The following is a 26,890-nucleotide window of genomic DNA, read 5'->3' on the forward strand; positions in this document are numbered from 1 at the left end:
TATAATACAGTAGCTTATGTTTAAGTCATTGCAAAATTTGATTTGTACTAAATTCTGGAGGGCTATATTGAAATTCAGGAAACGATAGAAGAAAGAAGATTGAGCATAAAGCAAAATTTATTCAATAGTGATGAATGTTAAGTAATATATATTTGAATGCATATTTGACCTGTCAAAAACAGTTTGCATTGTAATTTGTCATGTAAAATGTGAAATATTTGTGATGAGTCAACATTTTTTCTTTGAAGGTTGTGTGTGTTTGGAATCTCCTGTCTCGAGACAGTGGATGCAGAAGCTTTAAGCATTTTTAAGGCAGAAGTAAATTATTCTTTGTCAAAGGGAGGAAAGATAATCCGATAGCCCAGGACCTTATTGAATGACTGAGCAGGCTTTGAGGACTGAGTAGCCGACCCTTGTTCCTTGTTCTTATGGCACCAAAATAAAATTGGAAAGGTGGCCCAAGCAAGGCAAACAAGGACAATTAGGATGGTATCAGATCTGAGGAATGGGGCACACAAATTGGCCAAAGAAAGCAGCAGGCCTAAAGATTGCTCGCAGTTTAGCTTTCAGCAAGGGAGAACAGTATGATTGATTCAACAGAAAAACCAGAGTGAGAGAGTAAGCTTGCAGAGAATATATATTCAGATGGTAAAAGCTTCTATAGGTGTCTGAAGAAAAAATGGTTGGTTAAGTCAAGTGTCAGGTCCTTTACAGTCAGACTTGGGAGCTTATAATGGGGAACAAAGAGTAGGCAGATCAATTTACAAGCATATTTTGGTTCTTTTTTTCACAAAGGAGGACACAAATAATGACTCCAAACCTTCGGGAAACACAGGGTCTAATGAGCGAGAGAAATTATGTTGGGAAAATTGGTATTAAAGGCCAAAAAAATAACCAGGCCTTGATAATCTATGTTCCAGAGTAATTAAGGAAGTGGTCCTAGAAAGGGATACATTGGTGATCATCTTTCAAAATTCTAGAGAATCTGAAACAGTTTCTATGGATTGGAGTGTGGGTAATGTAACCATATTATTTAAAAATGGGAGTTGAGAGAAAATTGAGGAAGAAAACAAATAGACAGGTTAACCTAATGTTGGTAGTGGGGAAAATGTTAGTCCATTTATATATATTTTAACATTTAACAGCAGAGATCTTGGAAAAGGTGACTGGATCAAATGGAGTCAGCGTGGATTTACGAGAAAGAAAGCATGCTTGACAAATCTTCTGGAATCCTTTAATATGTAACTTGTACAGTTGATTGGGGGAGTCAATGGATGTGGTTTGCTTGGACTTTAGGAGGCTTTCAACAAGATCCCACAAGAGAGATTAGCATGTAAAATAAAAGCCCATGGGATTGTGGATAGTAGACTGACATGGATAGAGAACTGGTTAGCAGACATGAAGTAGAGTATTTCCGAGGTAAGCAGTGACTAGTGGGGTATGACCGAGATCAGTACTCACACCCCAACTATTCACATATAGTACGTATATGAGGGAACTAAAAGTGGTTTGTAGACAACAAAGCTGAGTAGGAGGGTGATCTGTGAGGGGGGTGCAGAGATCCCTTCATTATGGCTATACAAGTTGAATGAGTGGTCAAATGCATGACAGATAAAAACATAATGTGGGTCAATATAAAGTTACTCACTTTGGGATGGCAGATTATCTGGCATGGATTAGGAAAGGTGGAGCAAGACCTAGAACTAGATGTTGCTGAAAGTAAGTATGCAGGTGCAGCAGGAGGTGAAGAAGGCTAATGGAGTGTTTGCCTTCCTAACAAGAGGATTTGACTACAGGAGCAGGGATGTCTTGCTGCAATTGTACAGGGCTTTGGTGAGACCACAGTTGGAGTATTGTATGCAATTTTGGTCTCCTTATCTGATTAAGGATATTCTGGCTATGGAGGGAGTGCAACAAAAGTTTGCCAGGCTGATTGCTGAGATGGCAGGAACTTATGTATGAAGAGAAACTGAATCGGTGAGGACTATATTCTTGGGAGTTTAGAAGAATCAGTGGGGCTCCTCAAAGGAACTGATGCTCCTGTTGATCAGGGGTCACAGTGAGAGAATATACGATAGCCCATTCAGCATTGAGGTGAGGAAAACTTTCTTCAGTCAAACAGTGGAATTCTCTGCCACAGAAAGCAGTTTAGGCCAAAACATTCAATATTTTCAAGAAAGCGATAGGTATATTTCTTAGGGCTAAAATGATCAAAAGGTATGGGAAAGTGGAAATAGGGTACTGAGTTATTGGCTCAACTGGCCAAATGTCATACTGTATTTTCTGTATCTCTATGTTTGTAACATAGAAGTTGATTGAATTAATAACAAGTCTATCTATTGAGACAGAAGAAAGCAGATGTAAAATATACTGCTATTTGTCAGTGGATATTTGGCAGAGAGTTGAAGAAAGCCAAGTAGGCCATTGACCCAATCTGTCTCTGCTGTCACTTGTGTTCTGCTTGAGCCAGCCCCATTTTTTTTTCCTCATCTAATGTATCACTGTCACCCTCTACTTTCTTCTCCCTTAATTTGTTTGTTTCCTTAAATAAATCAGTAGAATTTGCTTCACCCACTTCCTGTGATAATACATTCTTTGTTCCCACTATTCTTTGGCTAAAGTATTTTTCTGAATGACCTATTAGATTTCTTGGTGACTGTTATTTGTTCGCCTTTTGGTTAATTGTTTCCCCTCAGAAGGAAGCATTCTCTTTACAACACAATCAAAATCTTTCACAATTTTAATTACCTCATTGGCTTAGCCCACAGTCTTCTGAAAAACCCAGTCTTTTCAGACTTTGCTATTAAGAATATTTCTGCTATCTGCTATCATCCTTGTAAAGCTTTTCTGCACACACTCTAGTGCCTGTGTATCATTTTTATAATATGGTAGCCAGAACTGCATGCAGTATTCTTTCTGGTATAACCAAGATTTGAAGCATACTAAGCATAACTTTTCTTCCTTCCTTGTCAGTTGTCATCTCTAGGAATAAATCTTAGTGATTGGTTTACCTGTGTTTTGAGGGCTTTGCTAACTTGTGGGGCATTGTTAACAATTAGTTTATTTGCACTTTGAGACCATTTTTCTGTATTATACCTGTAACCAAGCTTCAAGTAATATAAGATCCCTATTATCAAAATATCCTACCTAACATTTCTCTGCAATGTACTTAATGCCTTGTAATTTGTTGCAGTCTTCCATGGGATTGGCTATCACTCCCAACTTGGTGGTTTCATTCACAAATTTTAAAATTTTGTTTTTAATATAAATTATGAACAACATTTACCTGGCACTGATCACTGTAGAATACTACTATACACCCTTTATCATTGTGCATGGCTGCCTTTTAATCCCACTCTGCCAATTATCCATTTCATAATTCTGCACATTCTAGCTTGTCTGATTTAATAAGACTATAGAGCTAATGTTTTTTAAAACCTTTGAAAAACAGGTAACATGGAACAGTATTTTCCAAAATATTGGGATTATGTGGATTACTAATTACACTATAAAACAGTCAGTCACCCTATGAAATCTGTTCTCCAATTCAATGAATTCATGGCTGATCTGATCATCTTCAACTCTACTTTCCTACCTTTTCCCCATAACTCAGACTCCCTTACTGATAAAAAAAATCAGTCTACTTCAGCTTGAAATTCCTTAACTAGGAATTCCTGGAGAAACTCATCAGGTCTGGCAGCATCTGTGAAGAGAAAGCAAAATCAACATTTGAAGTGCAGTGAATCCCAGTCATTTCTGAAAAAGGGTCACTGGACTTCAAATGTGAACTTTGCTTTCTCTATACAGATACTGCCAGACTTACTGAGTTTCTCCAGCAATTTCTGTTTTTGTTCCAGAACTTCTGTACGTGCAATTCTTTCTTTTATTGAAACATATGAATGGTCTTTTTAATGGTCTTCTGTGGTAAAGAATTCCACAGACACACAACTCTGCAAGAAGAAATTCCTCCACGTCACTGTTTTAAATGTGCAAAACCTTATTCTGAGATTATGTCCATGGTCCTGTACTCTGCAATAAGGGGAAACAACCTTTCTTCATGTATCCTGTCCCTAAGAATCTTTTATGTCTCTGAACAGCCTCCAGTGCCAGTAAATCTTTCCTCAGATAAGGGCACAAAACCATTCAGTCTTGTTGCTGTTGTCTGATTGTATAGTTTCAGCAAAACTTCCCTATTTCGTACTCCATTCCCTTTGAAATAAAAGTCAACATTTCATGTGCCTTCCCTATTACCCACTGGACTTGGATGCTAGCTTTTTATGATTCATGTTAGAGCACTCTCAAACCCCTCTGTAGTTTGGTACAATCTTTCTCTATTTAAATAATGTTCTGTTCTTCTTCCAAAATGCATAACCTCACATTTCCTCACTGTACTGTACTCCAAGTTTTCATCCACCTCGCTTAACCTGTCTGTATCCCTCTACAGACTCTGACGTTTTCAGCATTTGCCTTCCCACCTCTCTTTGTCATCTGCAAACTTGGCTCGAGTACGTTTAGGTGAAAGTGAGGACTGCAGATGCTGGTTATTAGAGTCAAGATTACAGTGATGTTGGAAAAGCACAGCAGGAATGGCTCTTGCCCAAAATATCAATTTTCTTGCTCCTCAGATGCTGCCAACCTGCTGTGCTTTTCCAGCATCACTCTAATCTTGATTCTAGTACATTCACTTAGCTCATTCAAGTCGTGTATATATTGTAAATAATTATGACTCAAGCACTGGTCCCTGTTACACACCTCTGATCTTGCTATCCTAAAAATGCCCCCTGTTATTCCAACTCTGTCTCCTATGTTAGACAATGCTCTATACGTGTTAATATACTACTTCAAAATCTTGGGCTGTTAGCTTACTAAATAGCCTAGTGTGGTACCTTTACAAATGCCTTCTGAAAATCCCACCTTAATACATTCACTGTTTCCCTTTATATCTATCCTGTTTGTTACCTCTTCAAATAATTGTATTAAATTTGGCAGTCATGTTTATCCTTCATGAAACCATGCTGATGATACATGTGTCTAAATGGTCTGCCATAGCATCCCTGTGAGGATCAGTCAACTTAGCTAGCTGGGCAGCTGATTTGTGATATAGATTAATGCCAATGAGCTGATTCAATTTCTGCACAGGCTGATACCTCTCTATCTCAACCCCTTTCCTCACTTGAGCTATGGTAACTCTGGTTAAGCCACTAACAGCTGTCTCTCTCTAATGAGAGAGCTACCCTTTGGTCTAGTAGTACTATGGTGAGTTTATTGTATTGCATACTTTATAATAGGTTCAAACATTTTCCAAATAATAATTGGCCTCCCGTTACCTTTTTTTTGTCTCTTCCTCTTTTTTCTAAATAAAGATGCTACTGCTATGTTGGCTAGTTTCAATTCTTCTGTGACTTTTCCAGAAGCTAAGCATTTTGGAAAATTACAACCAATGCATTCATACACACTGCAGCTGCTTCCTTTTATCCTGGGATGCCTCCCATCTAATCCAGGGAACCTATAAGTCTTTGGTCCGACTCATTTCCCAGGACATTTTCTTTTGTGACAGTTACTATATTTATTTTGTCTTCCCCTTTTGCCCCTTGAGTATTTAGTAATTTTTGGAATGCTACTTGTTTAAAGTTTGTGAGAAGATTTGTAGCTCGGGTGCTCGTTGTTATGGTTCTGTTAGCCGAGCTGGGGATTTGTGTTGCAGGTATTTCGTCCCCTGTCTAGGTGACATCCTCAGTGCTTGGGAGCCTCCTGTGAAGTGCTTCTGTGTTGTTCCCTCCGGCATTTATAGTGGTTTGTCTCTGCCGCTTCCAGTTGTCAGTTCGAGCTGTCCGCTGCAGTGGCCGGTATATTGGGTCCAAGTTGATGTGTTTGTTGATAGAATCTGTGGATGAGTGCTATGCCACTAGGAATTCCCTGGCTGTTCTCTGTTTGGCTTGTCCTATAATAGTAGTGTTGTCCCAATTGAACTCATGTTGCTTGTCATCTGTGTGTGTGGCTACTAAGATAGCTGGTCGTGTCGTTTCATGGCTAGTTGGTGTTCATGTCTACGGATCGTTAGCTGTCTTCCTGTTTGACCTGTCTTCCAGGAAGATGACAAGCAACATGAATTTGACTGGGACACCACTACTATTATAGGGCAAGCCAAACAGAGAACAGCCAGGGAATTCCTAGAGGCAAGGCACTCATCCACAGATTCTATCAACAAACACATCGACCTGGACCCAATATACCGGCAGCTGGAACGGACAACCGGAAGCGGCAGAGACAAACCACTATAAATGCCGGAGGAAACAACACATAAGTGCTTCACAGGAGGCTCCCAAGCACTGAGGATGTCACCTAGACAGGGGACGAAACGTCTGCAACACAAATTCCCAGCACGGCGAACAGAACCACAACATGCTACTTATTTCCTCTATTATGAAAACTGATATAAAATATTCAACTCCCTCTACCATTTCCTGGTTCCCCATTATTATTTCCCCAACCCCTCTCTGTAAGGGGTCTATGCTTGTTTTTGTCTTCTCTTCCTTTTTATATATTTAAAGAAGCTCTTGCTATCTATCTTTATATTACTTACAAGTTTACTCTCAAGGTTTATTTTCATTCTCATTCTTATTTTTTTGATAGTCTTTTGGTTTTTAAAACTTTTTCCATCCCCTAGCTAACCACTAAAACTTGGCACATTGTAAGACCAGAAGATATATGAACAGAAGAAAGCCTTTTGACCTATCGGATCTACTTTGTGATTCAATCATGGCTGATGAGTCTCTTAACCTCATTCTTCTGTCTTTTGCCTGTAACCCTTAATCCTCTTACCAATCAAGAACCTATCTTTCTACCTTAAATGCATTCAAGGACTTGGTCGCCACAGGCCTCTTTGGCAATAAGTTGAAGAAATTCACCCTAATATCCGTTCTAAAGGGTCATCCCTTTACTCTGAGGGTGTGCCCTTGGATCCTGCTCTCTTCTACCAATGGAAACATCATCTCCACGTTCAACTGTCCAGGTTTCTTAGCAATCTAAGTTTCAATCAGACACCCTCCTTATCCTTCTAAACTCCATACGTACAGACCAGAATCCTCAACTAATATGACAAAACCTTCATCCCCAGGATCATTCTTGTACACCATTTCTGGACCCACTCCAAAGCCAGCACATCCTTCTTTAGATACAGCGCCCAAAAACTCTTCACAGTATTCCAAATGCGGTCTAACAAGAGCATTATGCAGTCTCAGCAGAACATTTCTGCTCTTGCATTCGAACCCTCTTAAAATGAATGTTGACGTTGCACTTCAAATCTGCCAACTGGACCAGCATGTTAACCTTCAGCAAATCCTGAACTTGGATTTGTGCTTCAGATTCTGAAGCCTTTCCTAATTTAGAAAATAATGTGTCTCTCTCTTCCTACCAAAGTGCATAACCCCACACTTTGCCACATTGTTTTCTACCTGCCACTACTTTGCCCACACTGCTAGCCTGTTGAAGTCCTCTACAAGCTTCTCTGTTTCTTCAACATTACTTGTCCCACCATCTATCTTTGTGTCATATGCAAACTTAGCAACAATAGACAATAGGTGCAGGAGTCGGCCATTCAGCCCTTCGAGCCTGCACCACCATTCAATATGATCATGGCTGATCATTCCTAATCAGTATCCTCTTCCTGCCTTATCTCCATAACCCTTGATTCCACTATCTTTGAGAGCTCTATCCAACTCTTTCTTAAATGAATCCAGAGACTGGGCCTCCACCGCCCTCTGGGGCAGAGCATTCCACACAGCCACCACTCTCTGGGTGAAGAAGTTTCTCCTCATCTCTGTCCTAAATGGTCTACCCCGTATTTTTAAGCTGTGTCCTCTGGTTCGGCACTCACCCATCAGCGGAAACATGTTTCCTGCTGCCAGAGTGTCCAATCCTTTCATAATCTTATATGTCTCAATCAGATCCCCTCTCAGTCTTCTAAACTCAAGGGTATACAAGCCCAGTTGCTTCAGTCTTTCAGCGTAAGGTAATCCCGCCATTCCAGGAATTGACCTTCGTGAACCTACGCTGCACTCCCTCAATAGCCAGAATGTCTTTCCTCAAATTTGGAGACTAGAACTGCACACAGTACTCCAGGTGTGGTCCAGCCCTGTACAGCTGCAGAAGCACTTCTTTGCTTCTATACTCAATTCCTCTTGTTGTGAAGGCCAGCATGCTATTAGCCTTCTTCACTACCTGCTGTTCCTGCATGCTTGCCTTCATTGACTGGTGTACAAGAACACCCAGATCTCTCTGTACTGCCCCTTTACCTAAATTGATTCCATTGAGGTAGTAATCTGCCTTCCTGTTCTTGCCACCAAAGTGGATAACCATACATTTATCCACATTAAACTGCATCTGCCCACTCACCTAACTTGTCCAGGTCACCCTGTAATCTCCTAACATCCTCATCACATTTCACCCTGCCACCCAGCTTTGTATCATCAGCAAATTTGCTAATGTTATTGCTGATACCTTCTTCTATATCATTAACATATATTGTAAAAAGCTGCGGTCCCAGCACAGATCCCTGCGGTACCCCACTGGTCACTGCCTGCCATTCCGAAATGGAGCCGTTTATCACTACCCTTTGTTTCCTATCAGCCAACCAATTTTCAATCCAATCTAGTACTTTGCCCCCAATACCATGCGCCCTAATTTTACTCACTAACCTCCTGTGTGGGACTTTATCAAAAGCTTTCTGAAAGTCCAGGTATACTACATCTACTGGATCTCCCTCGTCCATCTTCAGAGTCACATCCTCAAAAAAATTCCGGAAGATTAGTCAAGCATGATTTCCCCTTCATAAATCCATGCTGACTCTGTCCTATCCTGTTACTACTATCCTTTCAGTTCCTTTGTCCAGATCACTAATGTATAATGTCAATAGCTGTGGTCCCAACACAGACTCCTGTGGTACTCCACTGATCACCAGCTGCTATACTGAACAAGGTTACTTTATCCCTACTTTCTACCTTCTGCCAATCAGCTAGTCCTCTGTAATTTGCCAGTAACATGCCCCTAACAACATAAGCCATTACTTTATTTAGCAGTCTTTTGTGCAACATCTTGTCAAAGTTTTTCTGGAAATCCTAATAGATTATGTCCGCTGGCTCTCCTTTATCTAACTTGCTTGTTACCTCCTCAAAGAATTCTAATAGATTTGTCGGGTATGACCTCTCCTTCAAGAGGTTTTGCTGATTCAGCTCTATTCTACCATAGATTTCGGAGTACTCAGCAATATCATCCTTAAGAATGGACTCTAAAACCTTACCAATGACCACGGTTGGGCTGACCTGACTATAGTTGCTGTCATTTGCCTTCCTTCCAAAAGAGGGTGTTACTTTAGCCATTTTCCAGTCCTCTGGGACCCTCCCTGGTGATTCCTGATACATCACCACCAATGTCTCTACAATTTCCTCAGCTATCTCCTTCAGAAACCTGGACTGTAGTGCATCTGGTCTGGTTGATTTATCAACCTTCAGACTTTTCAGCTTCCCCACCACCTCCTTATGCATGATGGCCACTGCACTCACTTCTGGCCCTTGAGTTTCTTTAAGTTCTGGTATGCTGCTTGTGCCTTCTGTGAAAACTGATACACGGCATCTCCTCAGTTCCTCTGCCATTTTCTTGTTCTCCAGTACTATTTTCATATTAAATTACAGCAACCACTTGGCCACCCATTTTACTAGCTTTACTATACTTATTGCAGGTTATTCATGTCGTTCTCACTGTTAACTGCTCCTCAAGTTTGGTACTGTTGGCATGTTTTGAAATTTTACTGTATTCCAAATTCCAAGATAATGTGATCTTGGTGACCTTGGTTTTATTGATACCAATCAATGAAAGTAGACTGACAGGTGCAACAAGCAATTAGCAAAGTCGATGGTATATTGGCTTTCACTGCAAGAGAATTTGATTTAGAAGTAGTGATGTCTTAATGCAAGGTTTTGAGATATCACATCTTGAGAACTGCTTCTGGTTTTAGTTACCCTATGTAAGAAAATGTATACTTGCTACAGAGGGAGTGCAGTGGAGGGTTCACTGTGCTGATGGGCAGGACTGTCCTATGAGAAAAGTTGGTTCAATTGGGCCTTTATTCATTAGAGTTGAAAAGGATGAGAGGGGATCTGATTGAAACATATGAAGTTCAATGGGCTGACAGACAAGATGCAGAGACAGTGCTTTCCCTGTTTGGGGAGCCTAGAATCAGGAATCACAGTCTCAGAATATGGGATAGACCATTTAAGACAGAGATGAAGAAAAATGTCTGCACTCAGAGGGTAGTGAACCTGTGGAATTGCCAAATCCAGAAAGTTTTAGAGGCCAAGTCACTGAATATATTTAAGAAAGAGATTAAAATGTGTATATTCTTTAGGCATCGAGGTATAGGAAGAAAACAGGAATATGGTATTGAAATATCATTAGCCATATCATATCGAATAATGGAATAGGCTCAATGGGCTGAATGGCCGCCATCTCCTTGTTTTTTTGTTTATGACTGGACAAGTCAAATCAAGTGAAACCTGGATTGAAAAATTTATTTTCATTTCCTAAGTAAGATAGTTAGTCACTGAGAACGCATTTGTAAGAGCTGCAGGTTTTCTTGAGTATCAGAACAGAAGTTTGTCACAAAAGAAATGAGAAAAATGGAATATAAAAGACAGTTAGAAAGATCTCTGAATATGTAGCACAAGGAAATTTTAAATTGTTTTCTAAAACATTCCATCACAGAACGAAAGGGAAATAACACCCCTATCTCAACACCTCAAGTTTGTACTTAACCGACTCCTTATAATTTAGAGGTCTGTACGAGAAAAGGCTGTTTGGTCCATCAAACCTGCCTTGGTTAAAACCAATCACCTCTAACTATTCTAATCACATTTACCTGTGATTGGTCTATAGCATTGTATACCTTGCCATTGCAAATGTCCATCTAGATACTTGTTAAAGGTTATGAGGGTTTCTGCCTCCACCATTCTGGCAGGCAAAGGGTTCTGGATTTCCTCTGGGTGGAAGGAAATTTTTCTCCTATCTCTTTGAAGCATCCTGCCCCTTGGTCATTGGGCCCTTCAAGGGGAAAAGGTTCTTCCCATCTACTGTTGACATCACAGGATTGGTCTTCGCAGTGGAGGAAACTCATCACTTGCCAGTAATTGACAGAGAGACGAAGGTAGGTGAAGACCTGGAAACAACCATTATTATGGAAGAGGTAGTGTTGGGCAAGCTAATGGAACTAAGGATAGACAAGTCTCCTGGCCCTGATGGAATGCAACCTGGGCTACTAAAAGAGATGGCGGGAGAAATAGCAAGTGTATTCGTGGTAATTTTCTAAAATTTGTTGGACTCCGGGGCAGTCCCAGCAGATTGGAAAACAGCAAATGTAACATCACTGTTTAAGAAGGGAGGTAAACAAATGATGGGGAATTATAGACTGGTTAGCTTAACCTCTGTAGTGGGGAAAATGCTTGAGCCTATTATCAAGGAAGAATTAGCATGGCATCTTGATAAAAATTGTCCCATTAGACAGACACAGCATGGGTTCATGAAGGGCAGGTCTTGCTTAACAAATCTTTTGGAATTCTATGAAGACATGACAAGCAAGATGGGCAACGGGACCCAGTGGATGAGGTGTCCCTAGATTTCCAAAAGGCCTCCGAGAAGGTGCCACACAAGAGGCTGCTGCATAAGATAAGGATGCATGGCTTTACAGGTAAATTATTAGCATACTAGAGGATTAGGTGACTAACAGGAAGCAAAGAGTGGGGATAAATGAGTGCTATTCTGGCTGGCAATCAGTGACTTAGTGGTGTGCTGCATGGATCGGTGTTGAGACCACAATTATTCACAATTTATTTAAATAATTTGGAGTTGGGGACCACATGCAGTGTGTCAAAGTTTGCAAATGACACTGAGTGGCCGAGCAAAGTCTGCGAAACTTTGCAGAGGAATATAAATACTTTGAGTGGGCCAATGTCTGGCGGGTGGAATGCAATGCTAATAAATGTGAAGTTATCCATTTTGGTAACAGTAAAAAGGATTATTATTTGAATAGTAAAAAGTTGCAGCATGCTGCTATGTAGAGGGATCTAGGTGTCCTTGTGCACGAATCACAGAATCACCACCTGAGAACTTCCTGCCTGTCCGTATTATCGACAAACTTTGCCCCCAGTCTCCTCATCCAGATCATTAATAGATAAAATGAACAGCTGCAGCCCCAAAACTGAACCCTATGAGACACCACTTATCACGAGCTGCCATTTGAGAAAGAACCTTTTATCCCAACTCTGTGCCTTCTGCCAGACAGCCAATCCTCAATTAATTCAGAAAGATCATCAATACCCATAATCATCATCTTAGGTGCCATGTATGACTCCAACCTGCAGCGAGTTTGGAGTCCCATTGATTTCTGTTTTGTGAGAGCTCCTTGTTGCCGCACTTGGTCAAATGTGGCCTTGATGCCAAGGACTGTGCTTCTCATCTCACCTCTGGCATTCACAGCAAAGAAACCAATCAGTAAGTTTGTGGGTGTTCCGTAAATTTGGGGGTAATAAAGTTGAGAAGGATACAGATCAGATGATCTGATCAGTGGCAAATAGAATTCAATCTGGATAAGTGTGAAAAGATATACTTAGGCAAGGGAATGCATGATGAACATAAGGACCCTGGGAAGCACCAAGGATCAGAGGGATCTTGATGTGCGTACCCACCGGCCCTTTAAGGTAGTGGCACAGGTAGGTTAAGTGGTTAAAATAGCATACTTTTATTAACCAAAGAATAGAGCTTAAGAGCAGGGAAATTGTGTTGGACTGTATGAAAAGTTGATTAGGTCACAGCTAGAGTACTGTGTGCAGTGCTGGAATCCACATATAGGAGGAATGTGACTGCACTGGAGAGGGTGCAGAAAAGATTGACCAGGATGATGCAAATGTTAACTCTGCTTTCTCTTCAGATGTTGCTAGACTTGCAGAGTAATTTCTGTTGTTTGTGATTTCCAACATCTGCAGTTCTTTGGGTTTCTTGTTTACCAAAGATGTGCAGGTTAGGTGGATTGGTCATAATTTGTCTGTAATGTCCAGGGTTGTGTGGGCCAGTGGGTTAGCTATGGTAAATGCGGAATTATGGTAATAGGATAGGGGAGAGTGGGATGCTCTTTGGAGTGTTGGTGTAGACTTTGGGCTGAGTGGACTCTATCTGCACTGTAGGGATTCTATAATTCTGTGGTCCTATTAGAGCTTTAGCATGTTGGGAGATATAGGTGATAAAATTTAAACAAATTTTAAAATTTACATTGAAATAATGAAGCAATATTTATAAATGTGTCTCTTGAATTATAGGAAACCAATTCAGCAGAGGGCAGTGGCGGCTCTTCAGAGGAATGGCAGAGTGAAACTAACAGCTCAAGGTAAGGCAACTGCTTCGCTGTAGTTTTTAAGTACACTTTTGTCTTTTAGGTGTTCAGTGGAAACTCGATTATCCGAATGAGATGGGTGGGCACTATTTCGTTCGGATAGTCGATTATTCGGAAAATCGATTAAATGCCTTTCCTCTAGGGCTTGGAGTTTTAAAGTCTGCTCTCCATTCATGAGACAAGGCAGCACACAATGGACAAGACTCTGCCCCCTGCTGCCCACGCCCCCGTCCAACAAAGCCCCCTAACTTGGTCCAACCCCTCCCCTCAGTACAAAGCGCGCAAGCCCTGACCCCAACACAGCCCCGCTGCTGCCCAGCCATCCAGCCCCCAACCTGGTTACCACCACCCCCCCTCCCCCCAAAAAAACAAAACTCGCAAGTCCCTGCCCCGGACCGACCCCGTCCCGTGCCCCCTCTCCAGCACAAAGCGTGCGAGTTCCTGTCCCCAATACAAACACTTCCATCCCAGGCCCCTCTCTGGGGCAGGGCATCCAGACTGCACACCAACAGCAAGATTGCTGTTGCTGCAGCTGCCTTTGTGGGGTTAGTCTCCAAACAGCGCACGAACATAGCCATAGCCACAAACACAACTTCTTACTGCAAATTTTTGACAGGTGCCATGTTTGCCCTGCACAGGACAATTTTGGAGAGATTATTCCTGAGAAGGAAGCGGGGTGGGGTTAGGGTACACCCCTCTGTGCAACTCCAGTGAAAGTGTGGGGGGAGAAAGAGAGAGAGAGAGAGAGAGAGGGCAGGAGGTCAGTCATTTGGAGATTGTGCCTGTTTAATCACAATAAACAAAAGACACGATCACTTGGAAACGCGTCTTTGATGTAATGTTTCTATCGGGACCTTGAGATCTCCTTCAGATAATCTGATTTTTGGATACTTGTTATTCAGATAATTGAGGTCCCCCTGTGCATCTATTTGTGTTGACAACAGGATTAACTACTTCAAAATTTACAAAAGAAGTGAACTGCTGAAGAAGGGTCACTGGACTTGAAATGTGAAGTCTGCTGTCTCACCACAGATGCTGCCAGAGGTCCTGAGTTTTACCAGCAATTTCTGTTTTTGTTTCAATTATATTTTTGTCTCTTTGTGGAATTGTGGGCTTTGCTGGCTACAATAGCATACATTGTCCATCCATAGTTGACCTTAAGGTGGCAGTGAGTTGCTGCCTCACATTATTGCAGATCTTGACTGCATCTGTTTCAGATGTTCCGGGTTGGCATTGGAATCAAGAATGTACTGTAATGTCACCAAACACAGGATGGATTAAAAAAAGTTTTTGCACCATGATTACTTCTGTAAAATGCTGCTTTATGTGGACATCCTTTGTGACCACGTACATCTTGCATTAAATTATATGTTTAACATTGTAAAACACCTGCTCTGCTTCAATAGATTTAGCAAATAAAGTTCACATTAAGTAACTTCGTAATATTAGAACATACAGCCAAATATTTAATGAGAGATAGCCAGCTTCTACAGAGTACCTTAAAGGAGGATAAGCGGTGGAGAGGTTTCGGGAGGAAATTCCAGAACTTCAATTGTAGGGAATTGATGGCACAGCTGCAGTGGTGGCATATTAAATTTGGGGATGTGCAAGAGGGCAGAATTCAAATTGCGCAAAGATCTTGAACGTCTGTAGTACTGAATGAGGTATCGAAAGTACAGATGGGAAAACGATGGCGAAATTTGAAAACAAGAACAAGATTTTAAAATTGAGATGCGGAGACACGGGTGCATTTGTGGAAAATAAGATTTGGTAGCAGACATTTGAAAGCATTTTGATTTACAGAGAAAAGTAGATAGGAAGCTACGAGAGTGATTCAATAACTCCACGTTTGTGGCATATGGTTATAAATCCTGATACCTATTTGCTTTCTATTTAATCTCTTCGCATTAATCAAAGACATTTGGCAGCTGGCCTACTAAAGTAAAACAGGAAGACTTGCATTTATATTGTTTTTCACCGTCAAATATGTCCCATATGCTTTAGAGTCACTTAAGCACTTTTGAAATGCAGTCTCTGTTGTAATCTAGGAAAGTTGACAGCGAATTTGCATATGAAAATCTCGCACTAATGGAAATCTGATAATAAACAGTAGACTTTTTGTTTTGATAATGTTGATTGAGTGTGAACTATTAACCAGGAAATTATGCATAACTCAAGCAGAAAATGCTGGAAAGCTCTCACAGCTTATGCAGCATTTGTGCAGAGAGTGTTCACATTTCAGGCACATGACCTCATAAGAATTGGGAAAAGGTAAGGATGTAATAAGTTTTGAACAAAGAATGGATGGGAAAATCATAAAAGGAAGGTTTGTAATTTGGTGGATAACAGGAAGCTTGGTTTATGACAGATTGGGCAAACTAGGTCGTATTTTATAGAGTTTTGAAGATTGAGAAGTGATTTCATTGAAGTCGATAAAATGCGTGAAGGGTTTAGGTAGGATAAATGCATTTAAGCTGTTTTCCCCTGTTTGGGGAGTCTAGAACCAAGGGTCATAATTTAAACATAAAGTGGATGCCATTTAGGACTAAGAGTAAGAGAAATTGTTTTAACTCTGACAGTTGAGAGTCTTTGGGATTCTTTATCGAAGAAGGATGTGGAAGTTTCACCTTAGAGAATGTTTAAGATAGCGGCTAATATGTTTCTGATTAATAATGGCATGAAGGGTTCGAAAGATGGTATTGGTTAGAGATACTGAAGTAGTTGATTATTCAGTTTTATTTGGCCAAGCTGACTTGATGGGCTAAATATCATACTCTTGTCTGTGTTTCTAAAAGGTTAGTCCTTCAGGTCTGAAGTGAATGGAGATGGGGCAACAAAGAAACAGATGATGTGATATTAGTCAGTGTGCTGATAACTGAAAGAACAAACCTAAACGAGCAAAAGACAGGAAATAAATATGTTTGTCTGAAATTAGGTGGTTTCCGAATTCTTACAGTGAATTCTTACAGTGAATTCTTACAGTGAATTCTTACAGTGAATTCTTACAGTGAATTCTTACAGTGAATTCTTACAGTGAATTCTTACAGTGAATTCTTACAGTGAATTCTTACAGTGAATTCTTACAGTGAATTCTTACAGTGAATTCTTACAGTGAATTCTTACAGTGAATTCTTACTGTGTTGTAGACTGAAGGCAAGTATCAAAGTGAAAGCAAGGTGAAAAATTAAAATGATAAGCCACTGGAAGCTGTGATTTATGCTGGCAGACAGAATGGAAGTGTTCCACATAGTCAGCTAGTTGACACTTGTTATCCCCAGATAAATCAAATTGTGTAAATTGCTGCTTTACCTGGAAAGGCTTTTGGACCAAAGATGATGCAAAGAGAGGAGGTGAAAAGGTAGCTGTTGCATCTCCTTTGTTTACACGGAAAAGTGCCAGGGGAAAGGGATAGAGCGTTCAGGGTTTACTGAGGAGTGGACCAAGGTATCGCAGAAGGAAACATCCCTTCATGTTTTTTGATGGTAATAACTCATTCTGTGGAATAGTATCATGGGATCTTTTGAATGAGACCTGGTTAAAGGTCTCATTCAAAACGACTGTTCTTTTCAATAGTTTTTAATTATGAGTCCAACTTTCTAAATATATGTATGCCATTGTACCCACCTATATATTTGCTAATATTAAAGCTATCTTGTTAGGTGCGGGACCCATACCCATATCTGGATTTACCTGTAGTCTTTACTACCTAAAGAGTACTAAGAGTGCATATCTGTGGATTTGAAGATAATACCTCATCCACATTGCTGGTATACTTGGAGGAGAGTGTATTTGCTGGAAATGTGGAAGATAACATGCTTGGAATGCAGACTTGTTCTCAAAATATGTATCCTCTTTATAACAGTATCCATCAACTGACCCAACCAGCCCTTATTGTTGAAAACATGTTTTTGTGCTGGACTTATTAACTATGTTCAGGTCAAAACAATCTATTAGATTAGTGCAAATCCTGAGGCTTTATTGGTGTCCAAGTACAATTTATGTGCAACATTCTGACCACATTGCTATGCGCAAATAATTACATGGTTTATCTTGAACTTGTAAATCTAGGAAGCTTGGAAGACATGTATCAGTAGGAACGTGTAAGATATATACACATACACCTATATATGAACAGTCATCTGTTTTGTAAGTGTTCAAGGAAATTTGTGTTTCATTATAGCAAAAAGATATTACAAGAAATAAACTATTTCTTCTCTGACGTGGATGGAAGTTGAACTTGTTCTTATTTGCAATTTCCGTTCTAGCTATGAATGGGAGATTAATTAGTTTTTATTTGTGTTTAGTGATTCTTCAAGTGAATATTCAGATTGGACAGCAAATGCAGGAATTAATCTTCAGCCACCGAAAAGACCAACCAGACGGCGAGTTCCACTCATTATGAGCAGCTCAGAAGATGAACAAGATGATAAAGTTAAAGCATCATGGAATCAAAAGTTGAAGAAACCTAAAGGAAGACCACGGAAGGTAGTTGTAACTTACATTTTTTTTTAGTTTTGTGTTGGGGCATTCTATCACAGTCAAGTCCCTACTTTTGCCTGTGATAAATCTTAGCCACCTGACACTTGCTCAGATTTTGCATGACAAATAATTAACTTGGTTAAGGTTCCAAAGTGCAATCATGCTCCTGGAATCTTCATTGAGAGATCCAATTTTTTAGGATTTGTTCACCGCCTTTACTTGAACACAGCTGCACTGATGTTATAGGAGCGAAATATTACATGTTATAAACCTGAAGTAAGTGCAAAACATTTTAAATGCTCAGGTGTTTTCATATTTGTGGAGAGGGAAAGCCTATTTGGATTTCAGGTAAATGACCCTTCATTAGAATGAGCTGAGACAAAGATTTCTGCTGAAGACCATCACCCGGAAACATAAACTCTGTTTCTCTATGGATGAAGGTTTGTGATTGAGTTGGAAGTTTTTTTTTCAGACGTTTCGTCGCCATACTGAGTGACATCATCATTGAGCCTCTGGATGAAGCACTGGTGGCAAGGCCTGCATTCTATTTGTGTTTAGGTTTCCTTGGGTTGGTGATGTCATTTCTGGTGGTGACGTAATTTCTTGTGATGCCATTTCCAGTTCTTTTTCTTGGAGTGATAAATGGGATCCAAGTCAATGTGTTTGTTGATAGAGTTTTGGTTGGAATGCCATGATTCTAGCAATTCTCATGTGTCTCTCTGTTTGGCTCATCCTAGGATGGGATGTGTTGTCCCGGTCAAAGTGGTGTCCTTCCTCATCTATATGTAAGGATACTAGTGAGAGAGGGTCATATCTTTTTGTGGCTAGTTGATATTCATGTATCCTGGTGGCTAGTTTTCTGCTTGTTTGTCAAAAATAATGTTTGTTACAGTTTTCGCAAGGTATTTTTAAAATGATATTAGTTTTGCTTGTTGTCTGTATCAGGTCTTTCAAGTTCATTAGCAGCTGTTTTAGCGTGTTGGTGGGTTTGTGGGCTACCATAAGAGGTCTGAATTGTCTAGCAGTCATTTCTGAGATGTCGTTGATGTAGGGGAGAGTGGCTGACCAAATACTGGCCGACAGAAGCAATCATCCCAACATCCAGAAATGAAGCTGCATTAGAACATTGTTTTAACAAGCCACCACACACTGCAGCAAAGAGGAACTACTCAGCAGAGAAAAATCCACCTATACAGTGTGTTCAAAAAGAACGGGTACCCAATGAACACAGTCCATTGATTTCTCAGCAACAAACCCCAACAAGCAGACCACAAGTCCAGAAACCCTAGCCACTGTTTCCCTACATCAAAGACCTCTTGGAAATGACTGCCAGACAACTCAGACCTCTTGGTTTCGTGGTAGCCCACAAATCCATCAACACGCTAAAACAGCAGCTAATGAACTTGAAAGATCTGATCCAGACGACAAGCAAAACAAACATCATTTACAAAATACCTTGCAAGGACTGTATCAAACACAACATTGGACAGACAGGCAGAAAACTAGCCACCAGGATACATGGACATCAACTAGCCACAAAAAGACATGACCCACTCTCACTAATATGCTTACATACAGATGAGGAAGGACACTACTTTGACTGGGACAACATATCCATCCGAGGACAAGCCAAAGAGAGACGTATGAGAATTGCTAGAAGCATGGCATTCCAACCAGAACTCTATCAACAAACTCATTGACTTGGATCCCATTTACCATGTCCTGAGAAAAACAACTGGCAATGACATCACCACAGGAAATAACTTCACTGCAGGAAATAGCATCACCAATCCAAGGAAACCTAAACACACAAATAGAAGTCAGGCGGTGCCATCAGTGCTTCATCCAGAGGCTCTCTGATATTTACCTAGTGTGGCAACAAAACGTCTGAAAACAAACTTCCAGTTCAGCGAGCAAACCTACATCCAGAACCTCAAGCGAGCTACAAATCTTCTCAAAACCCACTCTGTTTCTCTATGCACGAAGATGCTTTGTGTGCTTGGTACCTTTGGGATCCTCTGTTTTTATTTGCTCACATGGTAAAGGTTCTTCTGATTTTCTTATCCTGTCCTCTGAATGAGGCTATTTGGATGGAATGAGTTATACAACAGCTGAAAATGGCTAGCATTCATAAAGTCTTCAATTTGATCATCTAAATCCTTTCTCAGATAATAGTGACATAACAAGCGCCTGCTTTGTAATGCCATACTAATGCATGGTATGTTATAATTCGTGTGAAAACTGCTTTCAACATATAAACATTTTTAAGTTGGGGAGAGAATAGTTTTGTTGTGTGCATTACGTAATTTTGTTTCTCTGTTGCAATATAGAGACCAAATCCCGTGCCAACTGGAGAAGGTACAATTTTAGAGGAATGGCATCCCCCAAAGTGGATCACAGATACTGTACCACGCAGGTCACCGTATGTTCCACAGATGGGTGATGAGGTAAGAAAACTGGCATTCAGTTACAAACAGTAGCGTACCAGGAATTCTATGCATGATATGCTGTCACAAAGTTTGTACTTCAGGAAATGACCATAGTTTAAACAAAGTAATTTTATGAAGATTCTTTTGGTTTCTGCAAAATAACTAAATCTTACTGTGTGGAGTAAAATATCAATATTGTCTGTAACCCCAATCTTGAACTGATACTTCTGCAATTTTGTTTGGGTTTTCTCTGATTATTCAACATATTAAGAGTAATTTTTACTGATGCCACACTTAATTGCCATATTTTTAATACTGAGTTCAAATTCACAGAGCTAATGGGGGAATTTTACCTTTCATTTCACTCTCTTTACCTGTATATTTATCTATCTTTATATACTACTTTGCGTCCTTGCAAATTGTGATTATTCATTGGCTATTTGTGTTTCTAGAATATCTTGCATTTTTTCTATATTCCTTCCATTTTGTTATCTGATTTTTCCAAAATGTACACCATTCTTTGTAATTAGTGCTGCTGTCAATTGTGAATGCATTGTAGAAATATTCAACTTATTTAATAGATTATGGAAACATGGACTGTTTATCTTTATGGGATAGGAGTGCCATGGGGAAGGCCAGCATGAGTGTCTCATTCCTAATTGCCCTTGGACTGAGACGCTAGCTTGGCTATTTTGGGGTGGGGCAAAAGCAATATCAAGAGTCAACCATTTACTGTGAATTTCGAGTCACAAATAGGCCAAATGGAGGCAGGATGACAGATCATAGATTTATTTGCCTCAAGGTTATTGGATTTTACAAGAACTAATGGTAACTGTACAGATTAGAGATACCACTCGTAGTATTTTAGTAGTCCAGCTCAATTAATTGAATCGAAGTTCCACTAGCATTAGCCTGAGCCCCTCTGTTAGTCCAGTGATGTTGCCATTACCCCTACTATCTCCCCTGATTTACAGCATGAAGAAGATTTTCATCCCATTGTATCTGTGGCGACTGGTTTAAAAAAAAATACATCCTAGTCCTACATTTAAAATTTTGGTCCACAGCCTGGTAGGTTACAGCATTTCAAGTGCTATCAAATAGTTCTTAAATGCAACGAGTGTTGTTTAGAGGCATATAGGCGGGGAATAGATCGATATGGATCATGTGTAGGTAGATGAGATTAGTTTAGAATTGCATCAGGATTAACACAGACATAGTGGGCAAAGGGCCCGTTCCTGTGCCATCAAGTTAGACATTCTCTATGATCTTTCAGGTAATGAGTTTCCGACCCCAATTGCCCTGGCTGAATATATCTTGTTTACAGCTCCTCTAATCCTTCTGCCAATTCTGTTTCAATACATGCCCTCCAGTTGTTGCTGTCTCTGTTAAGGGAAGCTGAATTTTTTAATACACCCTTCAGAGTTTTATGGATGTCAACAATCATCTCCCAGGTTTTTCTGTTCCAAAGAAAATAATCCAAACCTATTAGATATTTACCCATAGTTTAAAATCTCAATTTCTGGGGACATTCTTGAATATTTCCTGTGCATCCTCTCCATTTTCCTAATTCCTTGAATTGAGAGAACCAAACAAAACTTTGGACTCTCACCGTGGCCTAACTGGCGGTGTATACAGTTCTAATATAATCTCCTTGCTCTTCTGTTGACTGAGGCATAGAATAAAGTATGATTAAAACCAATGATTAGGTTCATTTTTAATTGTTGGAAAAGTACAAATATACAATTCAGGAACAAGAACGGTCTATTTGGTTCTCGAGCCTGCTCTGGCATTCAGTAAGTTCAAGGCTGATCTGATTGTAACTTCAAATCCATGCTCCTGCACACCCTTGATAACCTTTCAACTCCTTGCTTAATAAAAATGTATCTGCTCTGCCTTTATTGTGTTCGAAGACTCTGCCTGCACCACCCTTTCAGGAAGAGAGTTTCCAAGACTTAAAAAGCTCTGTGAAAAGATTTCACCCAATCTGGTGACCCCAAAACAGTAATCTTTCATTTTGAATTCTCCCAAATGAGGAAATTCCTTTTCCAAATCTACCCTGAAGAGATCCTTGAGTTTGAGTTGACAACCACCTGATGAAAGAGCAGCGCTCTGAATGCTAGTACTTCCAAATAAATCCGTTGGACTATAACCTAGTGTTGTGTGATTTTTAACTTTGGAGACCCTTGAGGTTTTTTTTATGTATCAATCAAGATGTCTTTCTTTTCTGAACTCATATGGATACAAGCCTTGCCTGTTCAATCCTTCCTCATAAGACAACCTATCCATTCCAGCAATTGGTGTAGTAAAGCTTCTCTGAATTGTCTCCAATACATTTAATCCTTCCATATGACCATCGGTGATCAGTATTGTGTTACAGGCCTCCAAATATGATCTCCTCAGTGCACTGTATAACTGGAACATAACCTTACTATTTTGGCATTCACTTCCCTTCACACTATTAGCATTCCTAATTTCTTGCTGTACTTGTGTATTAATTGCTTGAGGTTCGTACACTAGGTTGCCTCTGCATTCCAGAGTTCTGCTGTTAGGTTCTTTTCCCAAGGTTTCATACATGAGATGCAATTTGCACACACCAACTGCTGCAAGCAGTTCAAGTTTATTAAAGCTTGTACAAGCTAGGTGACCCTTCTGACACACTTCGCAGGCATGCAAAGTTGAGTCAGAAGAGAGACCTTGAACAAAGAAAACACATCCCCTTTATACAGGTCATTTGGTAATGTTAACCGATACTCTGGCCACTCCACCCCCATAATCTCGTGACCCCAGGTACAGGTGTAGGATGAGATCATTCTCTGAGATAATGCAACTGTAAATGCCCTAGTCCTGTGGAATCGTTATGCAGACAATTTCCTGACTCTGTGATTCCCCAAGACAATGTAGGTGTGATATGTCCTAGCTTTGGGATGGCCCTGCAAATGAATTCTGGCTCCGCGACTTCCCCAGGCAAGATAGGCTTCAGTACTGGGGAAGATTGCGCAAGTGAACCTGATTGGCTGGGGGTTGGTAGGAAGGTATTTCTGAATAGGAGGGGCTAAATGATAGTTTACTTAGATAATAGTAGAGGGAGTAGTGGAAAATGACTGTCTAAATGGAGTAGGAATCATCCGCATTCCTGCATGACTGTTGTCCCCAACCTACTTTCCAGAATGTTCAATTGGTGCAGTTTGACCCATTAATATTATGTTAATGTTCAGAGAGATATTCCAGTTTAACCTTTCAACATTACATTCTTCCCTTTTATCATTCCATGATAACTCTCCTAAATGGGAGCTGAGAAGGGTCTTAGCAGCTCATTCATAATGATCCCACAGCCAGTGTTTAAACAAGTCATTGAGACGCTACATAAGTGAGTAGGACAGCAAAAGTTAGTAGCCCGTGAAGCAAATAGAATTCCCAGGATCCCCCAAACAGCCAACCGAGCCAGTCTTGTACATTGAGGGCTATGTCTGAAATCATCTAAATGGTGCTGAATGGACTGAATGGCATGTGTTATGTTGTATGATTCGCCCATAATGTGGGTAATGCATTTATTCCCCACAATTAGACAGACACCTCTTTTGGCCAGTAAATCGTCAACGGCATATCTGGTCTGTTGTGCATAGAGCCTTAGTTCTGCCAATTCGCGATTAACTACATTTAGTCCTCTTACGGTACTGTTTCTGAGAATGGCCAACCCACAAATGAGGTAATTTCTGATATTTGCCATGATCGTTCTGCCGATTCTCCCCCAGGGCTGCTATCCTGCGGCAGGTAAGGGCATTTTGTGGGCACAGGACAGTGAGTGGTCCGACTGTCCTTATAGCAAATAGGACGGGGAGAATTGGAGTGGCTGTTGTTAGGTCCTTTTGAAAACGAACACAAACTCTCTTTTGGCCTGGTGGCATTGAATTGCTGTGTGGCTGTCAGCTGCAAACTGCATGTCCCGCCAGCTATTGTTCTGGCTGGAGTCTCCCCCAATCTGATCAGCTGGTAATCAGAAAAAGGATATGACTAAAGCTGAGTTGACCTGGATACCGTTGCAATGCTGTCCTGGAATAACATTTAAGCACTTTTGTTCATTCTAAGTGCAGGTGAACATTCCTTGGCTGACCTGGCAATGCCTGCGGGCACATTGATGCTTGGCACAAGAGGCATTCATGGGGACCAAAGCAGAGGCACAACCTCACCCCCGTCCTGAGAAGCAAAGCGGATTATCTCGTGGGATCATGAGGAATAGTACCTTCTCTTGCCCAGGCTCCCAAGGAGTTGGGGGACTGAGTGTTGAATTTATCAGCTTTACTCACCGACCTGAAGCCATCCTTCTAAGCCTCCTGCTCTGGCCTACACAGGGGGTGTCTGAGGTATCTACTGTGTATAAGTTAAGAGGATCCCACCCAGGAATGGCAACAAACAACGCATCTACTGACTGAGTGGGTAACATACAGTCCGATTACCATGCAAACGCGAATATGATTCTTATAAAACAAGTTGTCCTCTAGGCCGTATGCTTCAATGGCAACTATGGTGCCATAGACTGCGAGTACAGTTATCAGGCTGTTTGAGGGAACCATTGTTTGCAGTCACTTAAATGGACCCACTTGCTTTGTCCTTGGACTTTGGCATAGTCTGCATTCGTAGGAGCACCTGGTTCGGTCCTTTCCACCTGTGTCTGAGCTTGGGGCTGTCCCTGGTTTTGGTCAGCATAAGCTCTCCTATCTGTAGGATGGGAAGTTCGTTCAGATCGTTTGAATCATGGTTGACTGCTTGTGGTGGTGATTGAAAGGCATTCCTGACCTGTGAATGAAGGAACTTTAGAGACGAGGTTAGCTGACGAAAGAATGCCTGCATTTCCTCTCCCATAATATTTAGATCTATTCGGGTGGGTGGGTTTGTGTCTGCATCCCAAGGGGTCCAACTGGGTCTGTCGTAGATTATCTCAGCTGCCGACAGCCCAGTGGTCGAGTGTGGGGTAATCCTCATGTGATACAGGGCCAAAGGTAAGACCTTCAACCAGGCCTATTTCATGTGTTAGCTTAGTCAAGGCTTCCTGACAGAGTGCGAACACTCATGTGTCTTCCATATCTGCTTTGCTGAATCAGGGGCGTCCCCCTGTAAATGCTGCACCATGACAACATCTTGAATGCCGTTTTGTTTTTGAAGCAGATTTTCACTTGGATGCCTGCCAGTTAATAGTGGACACGATTGAATTGCGAGCCCTTGCCACCTCCATGGAGGCTTGGTCAGCTCTGGCATGCCATGGCGCACACCTGTCCAAGAGATGGGTAGCATATTTGAGTATGGCCAATTGCTTGGGGAGGAGAATCGCTTTAAGGAGATTTTGGACATACACTGTGTTGTGAATAAGGGTGCCTGAAGAGGTCAAGAATCTTCACTGGGACCGAAGCTGGCCAAAGTCGTGGGCCACTCCGTACGTGTATCGTGAATCTGTGTAGAGATTGACCGTTTTCCCTGTGGCTGGGACACAGGCTTGTGTCAGCGTGAAGAGTTCTGTTTTCTGAGTGGAAACTGGGGGGTTGAGGGAGGCTGTTTCTCATGTGTCAGTGAGGGTTACGATTGCATATCCTGAAAGAGGCACTCCTAAGGGTGATAATGATGAATTGCCATCTACAAAGTGAGTTAAATCTGATGTGGGCAATGGAGTGTCTTGAGAGGTCTAGTCAGGGGGTTGTCAAGGAGTGGTTGTGCAAAAGGCAGTCATGGGGTTGCTCAGGAAGCTCATCTGGAGGGACACTGAGGAAAGTCGCCTGGTTAACAATCGAGCAGTAGGAGAAGGTCATGAGGGGGTTGTTAATAGCTGAGTCGAGCCTGTGTAAGGTGTTGGGTTTGGTGGGAAGTCAGGAGGGCTACAATCGCGGGTGATGAATAGACGGTCAAGGGTTTCTGGAGGGTTATATTAGACACGGCTGTCACAAGGGAATAGGTAGCCAGCAGAATTTGAGAGCAAAGTGGAAAGCCTGTGGCGACGAGGTCAAGGCATGTTGAGTAATAGGCCACTGACCTCTTGCGAGCTCCGTAGGTCTGGGCTAAAACAGCGGTCTGCTAGGATACTGGCATAGAGCTGGAGTGTCTGTCACACAATGACCTTCCGAGGACTAGAGCACTAGCCTGGGATGTTTTTAATTAATTGAAAGCTGACTTCTGGGCTTCCACTAAGGTGAAAGTCTTTGAGGGTGTATGAGAGGCTAAAGGGGTTAGCTACTTAGTAAGTAACATAACATTGGGGAGCTTATGCCGGCAGTAGTTTACCAAACCTAAATAGGCACGCATTTGCTCATGGGGGAAGGGATTGCTGGGATGGACACGATGCAGTCCAGGGTCAACTACCGATCTGAAACGTTGTGCAATGTCCCTGGAATGTGCTGAATGCGCTGGGCGTGCTGAACCTTGTTGGATGGTATAACATATCCCCAAGAGTGGTGGTGTTTAGGAGATGGTTGGTATCTGCAATGTTAGCAGATTCCGAGGGGCTAGCTCGGAGTAAGTCATCCACATACTGAACGACTGTGGAACCGTCAGCTGTCGGTGC

At 41.3% G+C, this 26,890-nt stretch overlaps 1 protein-coding gene across 2 annotated transcripts in view; it reads left to right on the forward strand.

The window, feature by feature from the left end:
- Nucleotides 1-26,890, forward strand: part of LOC140486459 (bromodomain and WD repeat-containing protein 1-like) — a 212,412-nt gene that overhangs the window by 101,318 nt on the left and 84,204 nt on the right. For both annotated transcript variants that reach the window (XM_072585656.1, XM_072585657.1), the window contains 3 exons: nucleotides 13,362-13,429; nucleotides 17,740-17,920; nucleotides 20,245-20,361. In XM_072585656.1, the coding sequence (XP_072441757.1) occupies nucleotides 13,362-13,429; nucleotides 17,740-17,920; nucleotides 20,245-20,361 (366 nt within the window). The remainder of the gene's footprint in view (nucleotides 1-13,361; nucleotides 13,430-17,739; nucleotides 17,921-20,244; nucleotides 20,362-26,890) is intronic.

The sequence above is a fragment of the Chiloscyllium punctatum genome, chromosome 15, assembly GCF_047496795.1.
Source record: "Chiloscyllium punctatum isolate Juve2018m chromosome 15, sChiPun1.3, whole genome shotgun sequence".
In the NCBI taxonomy this organism is placed as follows: Eukaryota; Metazoa; Chordata; class Chondrichthyes; order Orectolobiformes; family Hemiscylliidae; genus Chiloscyllium; species Chiloscyllium punctatum.